Raw genomic sequence first — 20,840 nt, forward strand, 5'->3', positions numbered from 1 at the left:
CAGCTGCAGGAAATAGTTGCCAGCTTGGTGAGCTGGAATTTTCCCCCATTTTTTGGTTTGTGTTTCATTTTTAGCTCAATGTGCTTAAAATATAGATAAAGAGCTTGTACTAACCCTCATTCATCTGAGGCTTGACAGCTAAAGGGCAGTGCAAAAAAACTACTAGTTTCAGTAACTTTGTCTCAGTCTTCATCTAACTTAACTTAAAAAAAAAATGAGATATATATATGTATGTACACACACGTTGTTTGGACCAGGATGGGAAAAAGTCCCAAAGTGATGGAGAGAATACCTGGATGATTGAAAGGGTTCTAGATAAGAGGTAGCAGCTGTTCACTTAAAAAAAAGCTGAAGATACAGGGCCCCAGTTGGGTCATCAGAAGTTAAGACTGCCTCAACCAGGCGGGTGGTACCTCCCTTGAAAATTTTAGGGCTTTTGGTTGAACGAAGGGGGCCTTGGGCCAGAGAGCTCGGCCACTTCGGCGTTCAATGCAGCTCCTCTTACGTTACCCCAAATTTAATTACTACCCTACTATGGGATTTTTACGGTAGCTGTGAAAGCAGCTGTTCCAACTGGTTATGAAATCAAACACACCTCTCAAAAAATGGCATGTTTCTAATAAACCACGGATTCTTTTGGTTTTATTTCTGTATTAATTCCCTGGATCTGCTGCTTCCTGGCCCGGTGCCCGTGTGGGTTCTGGTGCCAAGATCCCGGGTTTTGTCTCCATGGTGCAGCCCTAGGACTCTGCAGAGCGGCCAGGTCATAGAAGCAGTGTAAGAAACAGATCCTACAGTCATCAGTGTTCCAGTGACAGAGTTTTGGGGGGTTTGGTTTGTTTTTTGAATGACCCAGCTCTGTGGCTTCTTGGTATTTGTTTTGCCCTGAGCCCCCTCTGTTTCTCTGTCTTGCTCTCAACCGTCCTTCGGCCCTGGGAGAGAAGAGCCTGCTGGCTGTCGCGCCTCAGCCTGAGCACAGCGGGCAGTGGGCGGCAGTGAGGTGAATTCCCGGGGCCGGCGGTGGGCCCGCGGCGCCGGGCCTCGGCCTGGGCAGCGGCGCGGCCCGACGGACTGCATTTCCCGGCATGCCGCGCTCCGCCTCGCCCGGGGCGGCCGGAAGCCACGGCGAGGCCGGATGTCCGCCCGCAACTACACCCCCCATCATGCACTAGCGGCAGCGGCGGGGCCGAGCGAGGCGCGGAGCGGGCGCGGCGCCTGCTGGGAGTTGTAGTCCCTTCCGCCGTTGGGCGCTCGGGCCGTGCGGCGGAGGGCGGTGCCGCCGCCGGGGGATGTGGCGAGCGTGACGTGATTTTGTCCGCGTTGGAGCCGGGCGGCCGGGGCGAGCGTGACGTGGCAGAGAACGAGCGAGCGAGATTTCCCGGTTACACAGCAGCAGCTCCGCCGTCGGTGCTGCCGCCTGCGCTTTATAAGCGGGCGCCGCCGGGCGAACGCCGCAGCTCGGCAGCCTCCTCGCTCGCGGAGGGATCCGCCAGCGCAGCCGGCGCTCGCCGCGCTCCTCCCGCTGCCTGCGCCGCCGCCCAGCGCCCGCCGGAGCCGCCATGGGCCTCACCATCTCCTCGCTCTTCTCACGCCTCTTCGGCAAGAAGCAGATGCGCATCCTCATGGGTAAGGGGCGACCGCGGCGCGCAGCCGCCGCCCAGCCCCCCGGAGCTTGGCGGCCGCCGCCGTTTTGCCCGGCCCGGCCGGGCCCGCCCGCTCCCTCACGGGCGCGGGGGGGGAGGGGAGGCCGCGGGCTCCGGGCGGGGGAGGTTTGTCCCGTCCCGGGGTGTGGGGGACGGGACACCCCCGCGTCTCCTCCCTCAGGGCTTGTGGGGCCGTCGGGAAGTGAAGGAGCGGCGGGGGAAGGGCTGAGGATGGCGGCGTGTCCGCCCTTCCTTCTCCTCCGCCGGGCGCTCGGCTCCTTGTGCCCGCTGCCGGGGTCGCGGCCGCGCTGGGCGGGGGGGGCAGAACCGCCGGGCCGCGGGGCGGCCCCTTCCCCCGGCACCTGCGCTTCCGCTCGCGTTGGGCCGGAGCTCAACGCAGAACAAAGATGGAACTGCGGGAGGTGCCGCCGGTGGCCGCGGGGCCGAGCGGGGCGGCCGCTGCCCGGGTTCGCGGCCCGGCTGCCCCGGCACCGGAGCTGTCCCCACGGGCCGGGACAAAGCCGGGTGTGTTCAACACCGAGAGCTAAAGAAACTGCCGTATAATGGCCGATTCTCGGTAACTACGGTGTCTGTGTCTCTTATGAAAGGGCATTTCAGTATAGCATCTGTGCACTTGAATTCTCCCGAACTTCATACACAAACCCATGAAACCCCGTAGGCTGGGTTTTTTTTCAGTGCTTACTTAGCTTTACTATCTGTCCATAATTATTTATTTGTCATTAGGTTGCAGTTCTCTTGACACAGACTGTGTTAAGATTTGAAGCCAGTGGCTCTTGAAGATTCTCACTGCAAGATAATAGTTCAGAAGGTCAAAGCGAGCACACCCTGCGTTCCAGATTTCCTCCCCTGCTTCAGCTCTTCCACCCACCTGCCCACCCCCACAGGCTTCATGCACAAACAGATCTTAACCCCCCAATTTTTCTCAAATTCTGTTACCAAAGTGACTGGAACTTGATTCATGGCCATTGACTGAAGTGGTTTGTCCTAAGAAATTACATGAAGTGCTCGTTTCAATATAGCCGGCAATGGAGCTGGTCCCTGACTGTGAAACTGGGCACAATGCTGATCCTTAATGCTGCCTGGGTGTGCACAGCAGACACAGTAATGCAGCTTTTTAAATTCTAGTGTTCCATGTTCTCCATACATTTTGTGATGACAGGGTTCTTTATTGCATGCACGGTAATTTTTATTGTATCTTCTCTGTTTGAAATTAGAGACACTTTATCTGTTTCAAAATAACGTGAGTAATTTTTGTCTTTGAGACAACTTAGTACATCTCTTGGTTTCAAGGAAGGGATTTGACTGCCTCATATACAGCCAGACTCTTCATATGACTCAAAATGAATGAAGTAAAATCTTCAGATGAGCTTGATTGTAGGATGACACAGTGTCTGTGTGAGAGAAGTGGTATAAAGGTAAAAGTGAAGAAATACAAACCTGTAGTAAATTGGGATTCATTAATTTTATTATTTTAAGCTGGCTTTTGATTGTAACATGAATGTCATGATGTCATGAATCAGTTACATACAGTAGAAGCTTCCCCCCTCCCCCCCTTCTCTGAATATAGGAAACACTCATTTTGGAAGCAGCAACACACTGTTCTATAGTAAATTTTGGAAGTCTCAATCTGACAACCAAAATCTCTTGGTGTTGATGTGGGTTCCATTTTAAAAGTCAGTTCTCAATTTTTCTGCATCTGTGGTTTAAATGCAGTTCTGTGCTGTGCTAACTAAGGTAGCTTAATAATCAGCCACCGAGGAAAGCTGGTGAACGAGGAAGGTGATGTGGTCACAGGGTGGTGTTCCCAGGGACAGGTGAGCTGCGATCTTGAGATTGACAAACACCTGACAGGCTCTGAATAAAACATTCTGAGGAGTGAGGGGCTGGGAGCCACACTGCTTGTATAAAGCAGCACAAAGCATTGGAGATGGTTTTTCTCCAGCTAGAGGATGTTTGACTCAGTTTAAATTGTTGCAAGTCTGTGCTTCTCATTTATGCTTCGTTACTCGAATGCTTTGTGGTACCGCTGCTGACTGTCATACCTCACATCGGGATTCTTACTCCTCAGCCCTGTCAGTGGGCAGTAATGCAGTGGGATCTGAAATGTGGAATTGGAAATTTACATTATTTGGGGGTTTAAGACTTGACTTAACAATCAAGATTAAAACTTATCTTCAGCTTTCTGGCGTGGAAGTAGCTCATAGATTGACATGTAGTGTTCCACTGCAAGTGTGAACATGTGGTTACTCTTGGACTACTAAAAGCAATAGTTACACTTCCCAGCAGCTCAAAAGATTAAATCTGATTTGGTGCTCTAGAATTTCTTGTTCTAAAAAGGGCGGTAAATGGCGAATTGGTGTAAGAAGAAGGAATGGAGGCTATGCTTTTGATGACTATTGCTTGTTTAGACTTCATAAGATTTGCAGTTTGGCTAAAAGAGACTGTTTTTGAAAACAGGGTGATGGTGATTTGCAGAAGTTGCCTCCCCTCAGTTAAAAGCCGCTGTCCCAGGTGTGGAGCCAGAAGGAGCAAACCCGTCTCCAGAGCTCACCTGCCTCGGTGCAAAGTCCAGCAGCTCGGGTAGATCTGCGGATAAGAGCGGATTGAGCACACGCGGTCCCTGGGTGTTGTTTGCACAGCTAATGCCGCCTCCTGCCAACCCGCCGCGGTGGCCACGGCTCCTGGCGCGGAGCGGAGAACCTGGGCGGTCGGCGCTTGAATCTGGGAAAGAGTTGAAAAGTCTTGAGTAGTTTCTAATTTCTTAACTCTGAGTCATATCTTCAAATGGTTCTCCATATCATATGTATATTCTTTGAAATGAGATTAGCTTCTTTTTTTTTTTTTTTTGATGTCATCTATATATCTTTAGTATAACCCCTAAATACACTACGTTTATGTAGATGACACCATCTTTTTTTTGGTTGCTAATTTTAACAAATCCTCTCAGAGTTTGTTCTGCTGATAGCTGTTCGGGGTTTTTTGGGGGGTGGGAGGAGAGTTTGTATGTAGAGCTTTAATCAGTGGTTCGCTAAACGATCTTAATGTTCATTTACTGGAAAACCATCACATACAATGCACGTATGCGATACATGTTTTCTTGTAAAGATGTAGGCATCCTACCAATGATCACTGTGAGCTATGTGAGAACAGCATTCGGCTTCAAGCTTCGTGCTATGAAAAACATTGTTTTTCAGTATCGGTAGTGTATTTGAGGTTTTCAGAGTTTGCGTAAAGCGTTTTCTAAGGCTTCCTGACATGTTACTGCTCTGAGGAAAGCGGTCACATTGACAGGTTCCATGGCTTGCAAGCCCTTGTGAAACTTCTGCTGTACCCTGTATTTTTTTCGTTCATGCTTGTGTGTCATTCTAAAAGAGACCAACACAATAGCAAACTCAAAACTCTTGTATTTTAATTTGAGCATTTGGGGAGTTTACCACCTCTCAAGGAGCTTTGGCTTTGATGGCAGATTTCTTTTTTCCCCTCTGCTTCCATGTCATTTACAATTAGAAAAACTTTTGTTAACACGTGGTGACAATACCAAGGAAACTGCATTGGCCTGTATAATCTTGTCCACAGCATCAGAATGTAGGACAATTACAGATCGGGGTTTTTAACTAGTTTGCTGTAACAGCAGTTTGTGTCTTGAGAAGGAGCGTGGGTTTTTTTTTTGAGTTCGGTTTCATTCTGAATAAGCAGGTAATTTTGAATTCCGTTTTATTGCAACGCTAAGGAAACAGTTCTATTATTAATAGTCAAGTCATCAAACCACTTGAAGCTTAATATATTGCAATCACCAAGTACGAAATTAATGCAGAGCACTTAAGAATGTTATCAAACAAGGATAACATTTGTTTTCTCGTGCAAGTATTAATTATTTGAGGTTTTTTATTTTTGTTTGGGCAGAATTTTATTTAGTATTTTAAGTTTCGCAAATAGACATACTGTTTATTTAGGTGCTTATGTGCTAGCATTGGATTCTAACATAAAGAATTCTGTTCCTAGTTGCTCTTATGTGTTCGGAAATACTCAACAATAAGCAATTGCACAAGCAGGTTTAGGGAACTACAGTGATGTTAGTGATGCCTCTCAAAAAGTGTTTCTGAGGCTCCAGTTTGTGGTGAGGGTTTTTTGGTTTTGGTTTTTTTTTAAGGATTACATATTTACCCCATAGCTTACTCTGAAAACCAGCAAACTTAAGGTTTGTTGTAGAAACAGAAGAGGAAATTTCAGTGCAGAAGGTTTGTAAAGTGGAGACTCACGAAGAAAGTGTCCTAGTGGATCTGCATGAATAAAGTGATATCCCGAAGAAGAGTTTCAGCCCTTAAAGTATACCTGGAGGGACAGCAGAAGTGTCCTAATGTGTGTGTCTTTGTCAGTGCAAAATAAATGTATTTGCAAAGGGACAAGGGGCTGGAATGAGGGAGACTGAAGTGATTTCCATGGATAAAGCCAACTCCCGTTGGTTCAGTTGTGTGTGAAACCAGCCAGAGCTGAACACTGAGTGAGCGACACCTTCTCCAGCATGAGTGCCAAGTAACAAACATGATCACTTACAAACTACGTGCTGCTGGTTGCTGGACATTTAAAACCATCCTGCCTTAGAAGAGACTGTCAAAGTGAATGAGGAAACTTAAGTAACACAAATGCTAATTGCTTGTTCTCTGTCTTGGTGCTGGATAGAGGAGATGGGGAGAATCAAAGTAGAATATCAACAATGACTTAAGAGTGTTTGAAAAGTTTTCTTCTCAGAAAAACACTCTGCATGTAAAATGGCATATTTCTGTATTTTTAAATTCGACTGTTGGAGTTTGTATTGTGAACTAAATAAAGTTTTCTGTTTATTCTAGTTGGTTTGGATGCTGCTGGTAAGACAACTATTCTTTATAAACTGAAACTAGGAGAAATTGTCACCACAATTCCTACTATTGGTAAGATAACCAATTCTGGTATCTTCTTTCTTGTTACTCTGAATTTGTGTTGTAGAGTCGGACTTATGAAGAGTGTAGGGATTTGTGTCTTTGCAGTTAGTACAAGAATCAAGACAAACGTGGCGTTTTTGGTACTGCCCTAACAAAACTGCATCAGACCAGAATCCCGCTCTGACTGTGGCCGGTAGCTCAGGGGTACAGGACCCAGTTAAGTACCAGTACTTCCCCCAGCCACCATGTGGATGAAAGTCTTGCTGAACCAAAGGTGGATTTTATTGGTTAATGTATTATTTCTTTCCCTTCAGTCAATTTTCTTCTCAATCTGGCAATTCAATTCTGATAAGCCATTTCATATAAATTTGGGAGAAATAGAATTTAGGAAGTAACTGTCTTTAATACGATTAGGATTACATTTTAACACTAGCGTTAACTATTTTTAACTGCTTGACTTTTTTTTTTCTTTTAGGTTTTAACGTGGAAACAGTAGAATATAAAAACATTTGTTTCACAGTTTGGGATGTTGGTGGTCAAGATAAAATTAGACCTCTTTGGAGGCATTATTTCCAAAACACACAGGTAAGAGCTCTGAGATGGTGATCATTGAAGGCCTGTTTCGTAGAGTCTTGTTATACGCAGAAAGTTGTTTTCTGTCTCTTCCTTTCAGAAAGGCTCCTCACTTCTGCAAGCTCTAAGGGATACCCAGATTTTATTGTAGGTGAAGCTGGTTTGTCACCCTGAAGGGGTCGGGTCTCGTCCTGAGCCTGGCGAGGCTGAAGGGCTGGGGATCCTGGGGGTTCTGTAATGTGCCAGAGCTCCTGGTTGGTTTGGGAGGAACTCGCCAAATTTGCTGTATCTGTGCTTTGATCTATTTGAACTGGCACTGGCTTATATGTAAGAAATGTTGTGGGCTAAGCACCCTTCTACATATTCTTTTTTTCTAATCAGCCTCGAAATCTACAGCTTTACTGTGCTATGTCAGGGTATTTAGTACAATGAGTATCTAAAAATGTCAAAAAAGAGCTTGTTACTGATTGATTAGAAAGTGTCAGCTTCATATTGATGGGGCTGCTGTCATTTTTGGTGAGTAATGTGATTCTTTCTTTTAGTTCACAAGTAGTGAGGTATGTTGCTTATTAGTATGATGAAACTTTGGGACTGGATTTTTTTTTTTCTGTGTTGAATATAGAATTGTTTCCAAGAAACTTCTGTGTAGCATAATGGATATGATTGGTGCAGAAAAACGGAGAACTCTGTATTGACAAAAAGGAGCTGGCAAAGTACAATTGTGAATAGAGTAATACTGAATTTCAGTTCCTTATTCAGCCCTATTACAAAATATTTTTAAAAGATGCTTCTGTTTTCTGAAAAAGAATGAGAAAATGTAAGGTTTTCAGACCGAAACTTTGCTGGTGTCTTTTTTTTTTTAATTGCAAACTAATGAGTCATGCACTAGTCTATAAACTGACATAACTTTTTTGATTTACAAGGTCTAGCTTTATTTTGCAGTTTAAACTTATTATGTAGTTGTTCAGACAAACCTCTTGCATTGCTTAAACAGAAATTTCTGACAAATTTGCATATCTAAGAGAGGAGACAGTCACAATATTCAGAGTTTTTTATTTTGTAAAATAATACTGCGTGTTTACATTGGTTTTTTTTAAAACTGCTTATCTACTTACAGGGCCTCATTTTTGTGGTAGACAGCAATGACAGAGAGAGAATCCAGGAAGCCGCAGAAGAGCTGCAGAAAATGGTAGATATTAATACCTTCTGAAATGTAATTGTTACACTTGGTCATGGTTTTGGTAATATTTTGCTAATTCTGTGTCACGTAGTGCACTGAGTTGTAACTGCAACTCTGTAGAAAGCTTTAGCTCAGAAACTACTGATGTGTCAGAACATTCCTTCATAAAATCTGAAGATAAATGCAGCAGATCCAGGAAGAATTTTGGAAAAACAAATGGGTGTTGAGAATTTCAGCAGTAGGGTGCTGGTCTATTTAAACTGCCTGTTGAAGGAGCATCTCCTTACTTGTAGGAGATGTTCTGTCAGGTACTCATTGAATTTCAGTAAGTGCTTCCTAATGACTTCAGGAACAAGAATGAGTGCTTATAACCCTTAAATCAGTGTTTAGCTTTCTTTAGTGCTTGTTGAAGTAACTGAAGTGCTTAAGTGGGCTGATTTAATAACGTGAAGGTTTTTTCTGTAGCTCCAGGAGGATGAGCTGCGAGATGCGGTGCTGCTGCTGTTTGCCAACAAGCAGGACCTGCCCAATGCCATGGCAATCAGTGAAATGACAGATAAACTAGGGCTTCAGTCTCTGCGTAACAGAACTGTAAGTGCTAAACCTCCTGGGTCTTGAACTCTCATCTGCCTTAATTATATATCGTAAACATAATCTCATCGTAAAGGGAAGTTTTCACCTCTTTCTGTAGAAAGATGTGCGATCCTGCTATTAAACTCCGTAGTACGTAGTTTAAGGTCCTTGTTCAAAGTAAGTGATTTAGAAGTATAATCCAATGTGTGCAGCTCTTGCAGGTGTTTAATCTCTGACCTTTTCCTGGAAAAATACAGATATTCCAGGCTGTCACTGAAATACAGCTCTCAGACATGTTTGTCAAACTATGTGGTGGGCTTTCCGTGGGGATGCTTCACATAAACCATCCGTCATTCTCTAATACTCGCTTCATGTCTGTATGTTGACACACTAAGATTATATCTATGCAAGGTGTTTTAGAGGTATGTTAATTCGGATAATTCCATGTCCACTTCCTGAAGAGCAGTCTTTCGAAAACAAGAAGCTATTTTTCAGTTTATAAACCAAATGCAAGTTCTGTATTTGTTTCTTGGTGCATTAAGCAGTGTCCTGGCATTTGCGGGCCAACATTGAGTGTTTGGGTTATGTCTGAATCCCACCTACTGATAGATAACTTTCCAAAACTTCTAAAGTACAATCTGTTTAATATTGACTCTACTTAGAGTGCAAAACAGTGTTTAAAGAACACTATTAGGGTGTGACCAGGTGTCACCTACTGTGATAACATAGCTTGTGCTCTTGTCAGTTTTTAAGTTTAATTTTGTGTGTGTTCTGCGTTCACAGTGGTACGTCCAGGCTACCTGTGCTACACAAGGAACTGGTCTGTACGAGGGACTCGACTGGCTGTCAAACGAGCTCTCGAAACGTTAACTCCAACTGGATGACTCTCACCAGGGACATGTTTGATATAAGTGGTCTAGGCTTGTTACAACAAAATTAGTTTGCATCTTGGTTATTACAGTATCTGGAACTGGTATTTGGGCAGGATCTTACAGCGTTTCAACTTATTTTGTTGCCAATTATTGTTTACCGAGCTACATGTTGCAAAGGTAGCAATATGCTTGGGTAAAAATCTCCTTAACTTGGAAAAAGTGTATCTTTTGATTTTATTCCCTTGTTAGCCTAAATGCCTGAATATAGTTATTGTGACATCTTTAAGATCTGTTTTGAATACTCTTTTGAGCCCAAATAAATTAATGTTTTAAATTTTTTTTTCTCCCTGCTACTTTTAGTTTACTGATGCCCTGTTTCATTCCTCAGACAGTCTGCTGATTTAAAAAATGTAGCATTCCGTATGTATTTATTTCTCTCCCTTGCCAAAAAGAATTCCTAATACTGCTTGTTCCAGCCAACGACATGCTCGAAAACACTATACAAATCTACTGCACTGAGGAACGTTTTATTAAACCTTGGGTTCTATCAGCCCAACTTGCCTTTGTGTGAATTGGATTTGATGGGTAGAATAGTTCTGTGCTGGTTGCGAAGAGCTCATGTTGAGGTTGTTTTTAATATTCAGCAGATTGTCTTCCTTTATATTGTATCTCTTTTTTTATGTTGCATGTTGCTTTTTGGTATCAGCCTGACTATTTTTGCCCAGTGTATAATAGTTCTGCTGAAGTTTTACTGTTTGTTGGTGAACATATCTTCATAAAGAAATTTTGGAAAATTCATCAAACTCAATGGATTAGTTTCTTCATAACCCACTTGGAATTATTCCTAATAAAATGATAAAATGTAGGGTTCTGTGTATGCTCTTCTTGATTACTGAAGTAGTTTAACCTGCAAGTTAATCACTTATTCTTTCTCCCTATACTGAGCTTTCCTGCAGCTTGAATGTGAACATCAATCTCAGATTTTCTCTTGTTCAGAGCTATGTGGAGCAGGACATGGAAGGTGGGCAACAAAGTTGTATAAGGTGCAGTAGCGTAGCAGTCCTCAAGACTTGGATAATTCTGTAGGTGTCTTTTGAAGTTGTAAATCTAAAATTCCTTTTTAAGATGTCCAGATATGAAAAAACTAAGTTACAAAAATTGTAATAAACCAAATCCGAACTGCCTGGAAAGCATGCATGTCTGTCTCATAGTTGTATCTACATTCAGAAACCAGCCTGGGTTCTGGCAGGAGAATCACCAGTCCTGTTGGTGGCTACAAGAAGATTATATAAATGGTGATAGTCACCCTAAAAAATCAGTTCTATGCAACTGTTACTGTCTTCTGCCATGTTTCTGCCCCGCTATACCTCTGCAGTATAAAAGACTTAAATTATGTGTTTTTGAGACTGCTACTAATAGCCATTTTAAAATCTGGTGTTCTGCTGCATGGGTGCAAGTATGGCTCAATCTTCCAACTGAAATATTCTATTAATTGCTTGTCTTTAGCACCCCAAAGCATTATTTCATTGCAGTGGTTCAGAGCACCACCCTGCACAGTCCAGCAGGTACCACAGCAAGAGCCTCAGCAATACCCTAAAGAAAATGACTCCCTGGTTTTAATAGCAAATGGAGCTGGGTGTATCCCAGCGCTAACCAGCACACTGTGCAGGTGAATAGTTGTGCAAGTATAGGGTACAAAGCTCTTGTCAGCCTGGGTGGACTTGTTTTGCCATGACAGACCCTTGAAAAGGGAATTTTATTAGGTGAAAGAGGGAGATCTAGTGAAATGGTTTAACATGGACTAACGATGCAGGGAAAGAAACTTGTTAAATGATCCAAGCCCTCCAACACGTTCAATGAGGGTACAGATAAAACACATTTCCCCACATCCAAATGATCTCTTACAAAATAGGGAAGCCAATGCTATTTCTAGAAGGAAAAAAATGTGGGTAAAAGCATTAGTAAAAATTTGGGCCTTTGTATGCAATAGAGGAACAAAACAGAACAATTGTGGTAAAGGTCTGCAAGTCACTTGAGTTTCTTTTTAAAAATGCAGGCACAGATAGCTAATGCACCACACTGTTCTGTATCTCCCCCACCTGAAAACAGATGATATTGCTAAAAAGCTCCCTCCCATCCCGAGCTGGTTCTCCTAAACTTTAGTTTTTCATTTATTGCCAATGACTAAACAAAATGAACAGGTGTTCAAAGTAGTTGCTACCTCCATCTGTAGTCCAAGTTTACCAGGCGCTAAAGTTACCCTCATAACCCATATTAAGCAGGCAAGCAAAATGCTTCCAAATCAATTTGAGCTTTGAATTTAACATGTTTAATTGTTGACAGTCTATTCACTGACAATGAACATCTTCTTGGAAGGTAGTAGGTACAAGTACATTGTTCATGCCACTTACTAAAAAGTAATGGTGAACATGACAATTTCTGGACTTAATTTTTAAAAATTGTCTTGTCATGACAGTAATTACAATGAGGTTGATCAACTAAATCCACTTGTTTTCAGGTTCTGCATTTGGTTCTGAATTGAGCAGGGTTCAGTTTGTACACTGTCATATAAATCAGATTAAATTAATATATTTTAACAAAATAATTAATTCTTTAAAAACACCAATAAAAAGGTATATGATAATCCAATTTTCAAAACCCCCCATCTTAAATATATTTTTCTTAGGATATAAAAAGGGAAGGGAAAAGTCATGCAAATATTCTGAGCAGTGTGATAATACTCAGTAGAACCATTAAACACATGAACTTTCCAGTAATTGTTCTGACTTCCCTGTTAGTAGCATACAAGCCAGGTGTAACCTCAGTTCCCCAGCGGTGAATTAAATTCCATTTGAAAACCTCTAAAAGCACCATGCAAGAGCCCATTTATTTCCACTTTAAGTCACACACTAGTGCTATATGATCAGAAGGATGTGAAACGCTTGGCAAAGCCTGATGGGTTGTGACTTCTTCATGACTGGGCAGCGGAATGACCTGTTCAACCTCCAGAGCGTTTCTGTCGATGAAAATGTAGTCCAGGCAGCCGTGAAACCCCCCCACGTAGTTCGTGTAAGCGGGTTCCCCGCAGGCGCTGAGCAGCTGGAAGGGATGGCTCAGGGCCATGTTGCACCGCTCGTCCTCTCCGTTGGAGACCCAGTCTTCGTGATCCTCGGCGATGCCGCCGCTGCTGATGAAGCTGTACGTTCCTGACGATGGGGTGCTGTTGAAGTCTCCACAGAATATGATCGGAATGCTGGGATACAAATCACGCGCTACGTGCCTGATGTGAGACAAGGCTACAGCGATTTGGATGAGACGGATGTTGCCACCTAAGAACGTAAAAACTTATTAAATGCTTCACAGTAGCATTGGAGGAATTTTCCAAGTTGCTCTTTAGGCACCTATCCTACATAGCTCTGAAACAGTAATCTCATTTCAAGTTTTCTGTGCACTAGATTTTAGAATAGTTTTCATACATAAAGAAGTCTTTAAAGTTTGTGACTATGAAAGTTTTAGAGCAGCAATGTTTTAATTGAAACACACATGCGAACTCTGAACCTTGAACATTACAGCAGCTTTCCATTTGGGGGGAACCATCTTAATAGTGTTCCTAAAAGGCACAGAACCAAACCAAAACTAATTTAAAAGAGGAGAATCTCTTCTAAAAGCTTCTGTAGCCTGATTTGGTTGCCATTCTGGCAATACCCCAGTGTAAGTTCTTCAGGTACAGCAGACTGGGAAGCCATGAGCACACACAAAGCCAGCTCCGTTTTACCATCTGCTCTGTAGGCAAATTGTGTGTAACATGACTTGTCTTGCTTTCTGCTGGATTCTACTGACTCCCAGGCAGATTAGAACAATTTTACTCTAAGGAAAATAAATAAATAGACACAGCAGCCTGGCTTGATTCATCTAGATAAGAAGCAAGGGAGGAAACCCTGCATTCCAGAAGAAAAGGTTATAGCTGCAAAAGAATGGGGGGAAATCTGCTCTCCCCAGGAAGGACAAAAACCTTTACAAAGCCAGTTATCCTACATACAGGAACATGACAAAATTACCTTTTGGGTGCCAGTATAGATGGGTATTGGCTACACAAATCTTCCTGGAAGGATCGGTTGTAGACTGAAGAACTGAAACCTTCAAGAGAAAAAGCAATCTTTGGTAAGTCTTAAATGAAGAGGTTATACATTTTTTTTAAATGCTGGTGTCTTCATGGCAATCCAGCTCAAAGAACTGAGGCTTATAACTGATAAACAGTACAGCTCCTAATTCAAGTCTATTTATCCGGTCTGAGTATCAGCCAATAAATATATTATCAATATTATCAATACATCTAGGTATTTGACACACACTCTTTTGTTAATAGGTATCTGGTTTGGCCATATTTTTTTCTTCAATCTATTCCATATTTTTTCATAAGATGTTCCTAATGCTGTACCATTCTTAACTACTTTTATTTTCTATTCTCCCACCTCTGCAACAGAATTGGAGCTATATCTCTGGTTTCAGCAAGCAAACTAGCATTGCCTAGTTGTTAAATTGAATGCAAATACAGAGGTGATTTCAGTTATCAAGGGCAGATCTTCAGTCCTACTCAGTCCATGAGCAGGAAACTTACCAATGAGCATTTCTGAAATTCCTGACACAGACTTAGATCTTACACATTTGTAGTTACACAAGCTCAAACACATCCAACCTTATTTCTCTCCCTACTGTCACTTTGTGAAGTGGCATTATTAAGGCAACCGAAAATAACCTACTCTCATTTACAACCGATTTACAAAATTTAGGTTTTATCAAATACATATTCTGACATATGAGAGTAAGCAAGGAGTGAAAAACTTGGCAGCCAACACCACCAACCAGGAATCGAAACGTGGCCCAGAACCTCAACAGCTGTCTTCATCTTAAAGAGAATAATTTTGCCTTTTTTACCAAATTTTGCTAATTCCATATATCCAGTTCGGTAAAGTCTCAATATCTCGTTCTTGTTCCTAAGCTGCTGTTCTGCTCTATTCGTTACCCTGGCTAACAGAGAAGGTATCACTGTTACATACGTTTGACGCTCAGCAAACCCAGCGTGGCTGCACCTGTCAGCGGGAAGCGCGGAGGGGAAAGAGGCAGAACGCACACAGGAGCTGGTACCTGCAGCACAGATGATCTCTGCAGCACCTTCTCCTGCACCATGGGGTACTTCGCCAGCCTATCGCACAACTCCTTGTGCAGCGGGTCCGAGAGCAGCGCGTCGCTGAACGCTATGTCGTGCTGGCTAAGGAGGCTGAACTTGGCCCTGCGGTAGAAAGTGGCCAGGCCTTCGTGCTGCTTCTCCTTGATCTTGAAGAGCCCTTCGAGTCCAAAAGCATCCAGGGCCGGAGCCAAGCTGTCCACGAACACTGACTTATCCACCTCTTGCAGGCAGATGAGGTCGGCGTTGTAACCCGCCAGCTCCTTCTTGAGGAGGTTCTGCCGGTAGTCGAGCTCCAGGGCGTACGGGGCGCAGTAGGGGTAGAGCACGGTGCGGGAGAACTCGGTCTGGGCGTAGGTGTCGGCCAGGATGTTGTAGGAGACGGCGCGAACGGCGCGGTCCCCGCACAGCTTCCCGGTGTAGAGGTGCCGGGGGTCGAAGGTGCAGGCGCCGGGCCCGGCCTCCACGGGCCCGCTGCTCTCCACCTCGCAGGGCGGCCCGTAGCGCTGCGCCCCGTCCCCGGGCGTGCAGCGCAGCTTCAGCCGCAGCCCCACCAGCGCGTTGGACGGCGTGAAAACGCGCTCGGCGGCCGCCGCCTCCACCCAGCCCGGCCCCGCGTCGCTCCCCGCCGCCTCCCCGCCGGGCCCGGGCCGCCGCTCGCGGTACCAGCGGAACTCGCAGTGCTGCGGGGCGGCGAACTCGGCGCTCACCTTGGGGCAGACGGGGAAGCCGGCGAGCAGCGAGCGCGGCAGCCGCAGCTCGGTGAGCGCGGGCGGGTTGCGCTCCACGCGGTACCGCGCGGCCCCGATGTGCAGCACCGAGCCGTCCTGCCAGGCCGCCGCGTTCGGCACCTCCGCGCCCACCGCCGCCCCGTCCCGGGAGAACAGCCGCACGGCCGGCAGCACCGCAGCCTCCCCCGCCGGGCCGCCCTCCGCCCGCGCCTTCTTGCTCTTCTTGGCCGCCTTGGCGGGGCCCTTGGCGGCGTTGGTGGCGATGCGGGCCAGCGCCCGGCCCAGCGGCTCCGCCTGGTCCCGCTGCATGTGCTTGGCGCTGCCGTCGGGGAGCACGAACCGCAGGCTCAGCTTGGGCTCGGAGGGCACGCACCGCACCACGGCCCGCTCCATGGCGCCGGCGGGCGGGCGATCCCCACCGGCCGGGGAGGCGGCGGACGAGCCGCGGAGCCTCCGGAGGGCGGAGCGGAGCCGCTGCCACATGGGGCCGGCGCCCGGGTCCCGCTTCCGAGAGGCGCGGCCGGAAGTGGCGAGGCTGGGCGGAGCTACGCCCCCAACGGTCACGGCACGCGGGGCGCGGCCAACGGTCGCCGCTCGCGCCCGGTCCGTTGCCGCCTCAGCGCGGCTGAGGTGCCTGCCCCGCCGCCGCCGCCGCCTTGCTCTCGCTCTCGCTCTCTCCTGTGTTCTTGGCCCATTTCTCAGCGATCAACCCGCCCGCACGGGGTGAGACTGGCTGGAGAAACAGCGGGGTTTGTTCCCTCCGCAGCGAAGTCCCGTCCCCTCAGGAAAGCTTTCACGTCCCCTGGCAAAACGCTGTCGGAAAGGGGGCTGGTTTCCCACATGACGCACAGATGGGTGCACGCTGCTTGGGGATGAATATCTCGGTACTAAGGGTTTAGGGTTTGGTTTTGGGTATTTTTCCGTTTCTGAGAAAACGTGCCGGGTTGGAACTTCAAACCGAATGGTCCTGGGCTCCTAAAATGTCTTAAAGAGGTGCCCAGGACTTTCTAAACCGTGTCTAAAATTCCCCGCAGCTGCTCTTGGGGTCTCCACTCAGAGCTCTTCCCACACAGATATAAAATTAGGGTTTTAAAGTGTCTTTGTCAAATGTGGGCAAGTGGGTAGTAAATCTCTGGAATTGCTTAGAATTTCCATTTATAGTTTTACACAATGTAGAAGCTTAGCAACAGCTATCTGACGCATGAGGGCGTTATAATTTCTCCGGCATTCTTGCTGTCATCTGGAACAAGAAGGTTTTTATCCGCTCCGTGCAGGCAGAACGCTGGAGCAAAGAGACTTAGTGACCTGCTGAGGTTGTATTGAGCCCTCTGGCAGACTAGGAAAATTAAGGTAAGATTTTTCCAAGTATTTTTGTTGCAAGTGTATGTTAATAATCTGGATAGTACAGAGTGCGGCAAACACCCTTTCTGTGAATAAATAGGCGTGGGCTGAGCATTCTATTTTGGCAAGTGAACCTTGTTGCCAGTCGGGATCTCGGCCGGCACAGCTCCCTTTCAAGGGCAGTGTGGTGCTTTATCTTCGCTGGAGATGTTTGTTCTGCAGGCTGGAGAGGTGGTTAAAGCTTTGCCCGTGAAATTAATGGCTTTACGGACAAGCACCTGGGAGCCGGGAAGGGCCGTGGGGGTGCCCACGGGTGTGAAGAGCGCTCGGGGTTGGTGGTGCGAGCCCCGCGGGGGCTGCGGTGGGCTCGGCGCCTTGCGGGGGCTGTGGAGCTTGAGACGGCGCCAGGGCGGGGGCACCCGCCTGTCCCGGGGGAGCCGCCGAGGAGCCGCGCTCCCCCGAGCCCCGCACCGTCCCGTCCGCCCACTCGGCTCCGTGGCAACCGCGTTGTTGTGCGGAGCCGCCTCGGCGCCGCCGTCCTGCGCGGAGCCCCCGGGACCGCGGCACCGGGAGAGGTGAGGGCGGCGCGGGGTCTCGGTGGGGCTGGGGCGGCCGCAGGGGCCGAGCCTGCGGTTCCCCCCACACCGACAGGCTGAGGGAGCGCCAGGAAAACGTCATACCGTCTCGGCTCGCCTTAGATAAGCTTCATTTCTTTTGATGCCTCCACCACTACCCGTTTCAATTCATTTCTAGGACATGCCGCTAATTTAGGAAGTAGCTTTGTCTTTCTGTTCCCCTCTGAAAACCTGTTGAATTGCAGTTGCGAGTTTGTGCGTCGCGTTTCCAGGGCAACCCTACCGTGAATCCTTTGGGATAGCCATACACTGCCACAGGCAAGACTTAAGCTGCTGTAGAAAGATAGTGTTTTAGTGAACCTAAGTGCAGTCATACCACAGGGTTTTTTCTTTATTTTCCTTCCTCTTTGTTTGTTTGGTTTGGTTTAGTTTTTTGGGGTTTGTTTTCTGTCTTTCTACAAGGTAATTATCAAACTTTGGTTGCCAAGTATCTTTAACTATGGTTACCCAATTATCTGCTCCACACATCCATCCCGCCCCCAGACTAGGATTTCTGCGTCAAACCCACACCTGTCACCACTTTCCTGTTGCGCAGCCCAACAACCCACAAGCGTGGTGGCAACCAAACCTCCCACCTGCTTTGCTTGAATCCCATATCCGCCTCACCAAATTACAAGCCTTTTCACTGGGAATCTGCATCCGCAAGCCAAGGTTAGGCACATCTGCTTAGCCACGTTAAAACCTTGCTTGCCTTTTTCATTTTAGTAGTCCCAGTCTTTGCTCAGCTTAGCCTTGCTAAGCCTATGCAGTCCTTGGCATACACTAAATGGATATTATCTAGAGAACCCAGAGTTTGTGCAGAATAGAAAAGTGCTTGGTATATACAGAGGCACGTGTTCCGGTAGTTCAGATAAACACAGGCAGCTGAAGTGAAATTGTGCCCGGCGCTGCCTTAGGTAAATACATAAAATGCTGTCACTAGGGGCCGTTGATGGAATATATGTTTAAATACAAGACAGAGTTGTCAAGCAGCCTCCTAGGTTCTCCACAAGGCTTTTAGCGTCACAAGATTATTTCTGAATAGTCTGCAGTTCTACACTGATTTTTACAAGATGATCATGCTGTTTTGTAATTTTCCATGTATGGAATAGAACAGGAAATGTGCCTGGAACAGGGCCCGTCTGCTGCAGTCTGCTGGGGGAGTTGATAGGCTGTTTACCTAGTGTCTTCTGTGCTGTGTACAGTTGGTAGATTTGCACTTAAAGAGATTTGTAATAGAACTTTACTTTCATGCAATGTGCTCATCTTGAGTTAATAGAACTATACCATCATGTTCTATTATTGTAGACTTCATTTGTATGCACTTTCTGTTAAACTTTGCCAGTTTAGCATATACAGTGCTTTTCTGTTTCCTGAAAGTTAAACTTTCATACTTAGGTTGTGGAAATCCCCAAGGCTACCTCATTTTACAAATTAAGCAAATTCAACTTAATGCATGCATCTGCTAAACTGCTTTCTGGACAGGATGAATTGTATTCTAGAGTCTTGTTTTTGTTATGGTTTTAGATGGCGCACTCAAGTGGAGCACCTTCCAATGAAAAGACTTTGAGAACTTTGTTTCTTCCCATTGTTTTACCTTCATCAGTCACATCTGATCTGACACCATCACAGAAGCAACTATTGACACATCGAAGATACAATAAAGAGCAAAAGATGCTTAAGCAGTTACTGTGAGTTTCATGTAATTCAATAAATGTTGAAATTCAAATGAAAGAAACATTGCACATTTGACATCTGAGAAATAATAATGGTGTTTGTTAAAATTAGAGGGGTTTGGTGTCACTATTGCAGTGCTGAACACCTTCCATCTAAAATCATTAACACTATAAGAACATTTGATGGAATCTCTAATGTTTTTTCTTTAACAGCACTCAAAATTTGCTTAAGGTATGTTTGTTGGTGAGTCATACCTGCAGCAGCAGAGTGCAGTTTTTAGAAAGCAGGCGTTCAGTATGCAGAAAACTTCAACTATGTTGTAGTGATAAGTTACTGTGTGCTAAGATGACTGCTGACCAACCATCCGATAAACAGCGAACGTTCTGCTGGAACGTTGGTTCAGTTACATTTTTGTACAAAGCGAACTGTCTTTTAAACAAGGTCTCATGTAGTAATGATTTGAGTGTACACTTGAAACTGGCAGTCTAACTTTCACTTGGGAGTTTTTAGCTGAGTTATATTGAGATAAGGCTGAAATACTCTTTGCAAGGATGGACTGAAATGTTTTAATGCATAAGGTCAGCAAGACATGCCAACATTAACTATTTAAAATTTTCCCATAGTTATGTAGCAATTTATAACGATGGGCCATGAAAAAAGAGCTGGTCTTGAACAGCTTTAGGACTTTTGTTCTGAACTTTTTTCCTTTTTTTTGTTTGTTTGTTTTCTGTGGTATAGTTGGACAAGATCTGTTGTAGTTGGTTGAGGAGAAGTAAGATGAATCCTAACAGCATCACTAGGCAATTGGGTGAGGTGGATCAAGGCATGGATTTATTGTGGTTGTGGTCAGGATAAGTGTGGCTCTTTGTATAAGTGAAGACAGAGTACACAAGGGCAGCCTTACCTTTTAGTGATCAAAGAGTTGGTAAACATGAAAAAACAGGTTGCATCAATTAAAGTGGTAGCATTATTCTTAATATGTTATTTGTAGATTTTCTGCACTTATGATTCTATGCTTTCCTTCAGAATTGATCGAGCTTTGAAAACCTATCACATATCCATGGAAAAAAAAGTTCACAGAGATCCTGTACCCCCCATCCCAGAACTGCCTTCCACTGTGAGAAAATATTTTGTTAACTGTTGCCTGTTTTGTTCTTTGTTATTGGGGCAAATATGCTTCTTACTATGTAGTATTTAGTTAAAGATACTTATCTCAATCCTTAATAACTCATAAATGTATTTATATGCTCAAATAATCCAACTGAAATTAATACCTGTATATCTACAGAATAAGGCTTTTATTTAGAAATAATATTTGTTAAATTTTATATTTCTAGTGGGGTTTTTTGTTTACATGTTAATACATTAGGATTTTCTGTTCCTTTTTATACAGATGAACAGTGAGCAAAAACAACAAAGAGTGAGTCAAATTCTTTCTTCTGACTTTTTAGAGTAGAAGAGTGAATGGTCTTTATTCAAAGGGTTTGAGTATGTTATGTGGAATTAATGGC

The 20,840-nt window shown here is 45.2% G+C and overlaps 3 protein-coding genes across 3 annotated transcripts in view; 2 read left to right on the top strand and 1 right to left on the bottom strand.

Annotated features, from left to right (window-relative positions):
• Window positions 1-1,259: 1,259 nt before the first annotated feature.
• ARF4 (ADP ribosylation factor 4) lies at window positions 1,260-10,971 on the top strand. The gene is made up of 6 exons (XM_065642721.1): window positions 1,260-1,626; window positions 6,512-6,592; window positions 7,059-7,168; window positions 8,274-8,345; window positions 8,802-8,927; window positions 9,693-10,971. Exons 1-6 carry the CDS (start codon window positions 1,560-1,562, stop codon window positions 9,777-9,779), a joined length of 543 nt encoding a protein of 180 aa, XP_065498793.1. The 5' UTR covers window positions 1,260-1,559; the 3' UTR covers window positions 9,780-10,971.
• Window positions 10,972-12,087: 1,116 nt separating this feature from the next.
• On the bottom strand, window positions 12,088-16,180 carry PDE12 (phosphodiesterase 12). The gene is made up of 3 exons (XM_065642651.1): window positions 14,927-16,180; window positions 13,840-13,918; window positions 12,088-13,110 (listed from the first exon to the last, which is right to left on the bottom strand). The coding sequence occupies exons 1-3, from the start codon at window positions 16,178-16,180 to the stop codon at window positions 12,668-12,670; spliced, it is 1,776 nt and encodes a 591-aa protein (XP_065498723.1). The 3' UTR covers window positions 12,088-12,667.
• Window positions 16,181-16,982: 802 nt separating this feature from the next.
• DNAH12 (dynein axonemal heavy chain 12) overlaps window positions 16,983-20,840 on the top strand; it is a 59,953-nt gene continuing 56,095 nt past the window's right edge. Inside the window, exons 1-4 of the mRNA XM_065642957.1 lie at window positions 16,983-17,047; window positions 19,180-19,343; window positions 20,356-20,446; window positions 20,723-20,749. Coding sequence (XP_065499029.1) covers window positions 19,180-19,343; window positions 20,356-20,446; window positions 20,723-20,749 — 282 coding nt within the window. The 5' untranslated portion in view covers window positions 16,983-17,047. The remainder of the gene's footprint in view (window positions 17,048-19,179; window positions 19,344-20,355; window positions 20,447-20,722; window positions 20,750-20,840) is intronic.

This window comes from Caloenas nicobarica, chromosome 11, assembly GCF_036013445.1.
Source record: "Caloenas nicobarica isolate bCalNic1 chromosome 11, bCalNic1.hap1, whole genome shotgun sequence".
Lineage (NCBI taxonomy): Eukaryota > Metazoa > Chordata > Aves > Columbiformes > Columbidae > Caloenas > Caloenas nicobarica.

Bases quoted from the DNA above. Each gene is read 5' to 3' on its own strand.
- ARF4 (XM_065642721.1), top strand. From the start codon at position 1,560: ATGGGCCTCACCATCTCCTCGCTCTTCTCACGCCTCTTCGGCAAGAAG. The intron at 7,169-8,273 runs GTAAGAGCTCTG...ATCTACTTACAG, and splicing joins ATTATTTCCAAAACACACAG to GGCCTCATTTTTGTGGTAGA. The intron at 8,928-9,692 runs GTAAGTGCTAAA...CTGCGTTCACAG, and splicing joins AGTCTCTGCGTAACAGAACT to TGGTACGTCCAGGCTACCTG.
- PDE12 (XM_065642651.1), bottom strand. From the start codon at position 16,180: ATGTGGCAGCGGCTCCGCTCCGCCCTCCGGAGGCTCCGCGGCTCGTCC. The intron at 13,919-14,926 runs GTACCAGCTCCT...TTTCTCTTGAAG, and splicing joins AGAGATCATCTGTGCTGCAG to GTTTCAGTTCTTCAGTCTAC. The intron at 13,111-13,839 runs GTAATTTTGTCA...TTACGTTCTTAG, and splicing joins TCTATACTGGCACCCAAAAG to GTGGCAACATCCGTCTCATC.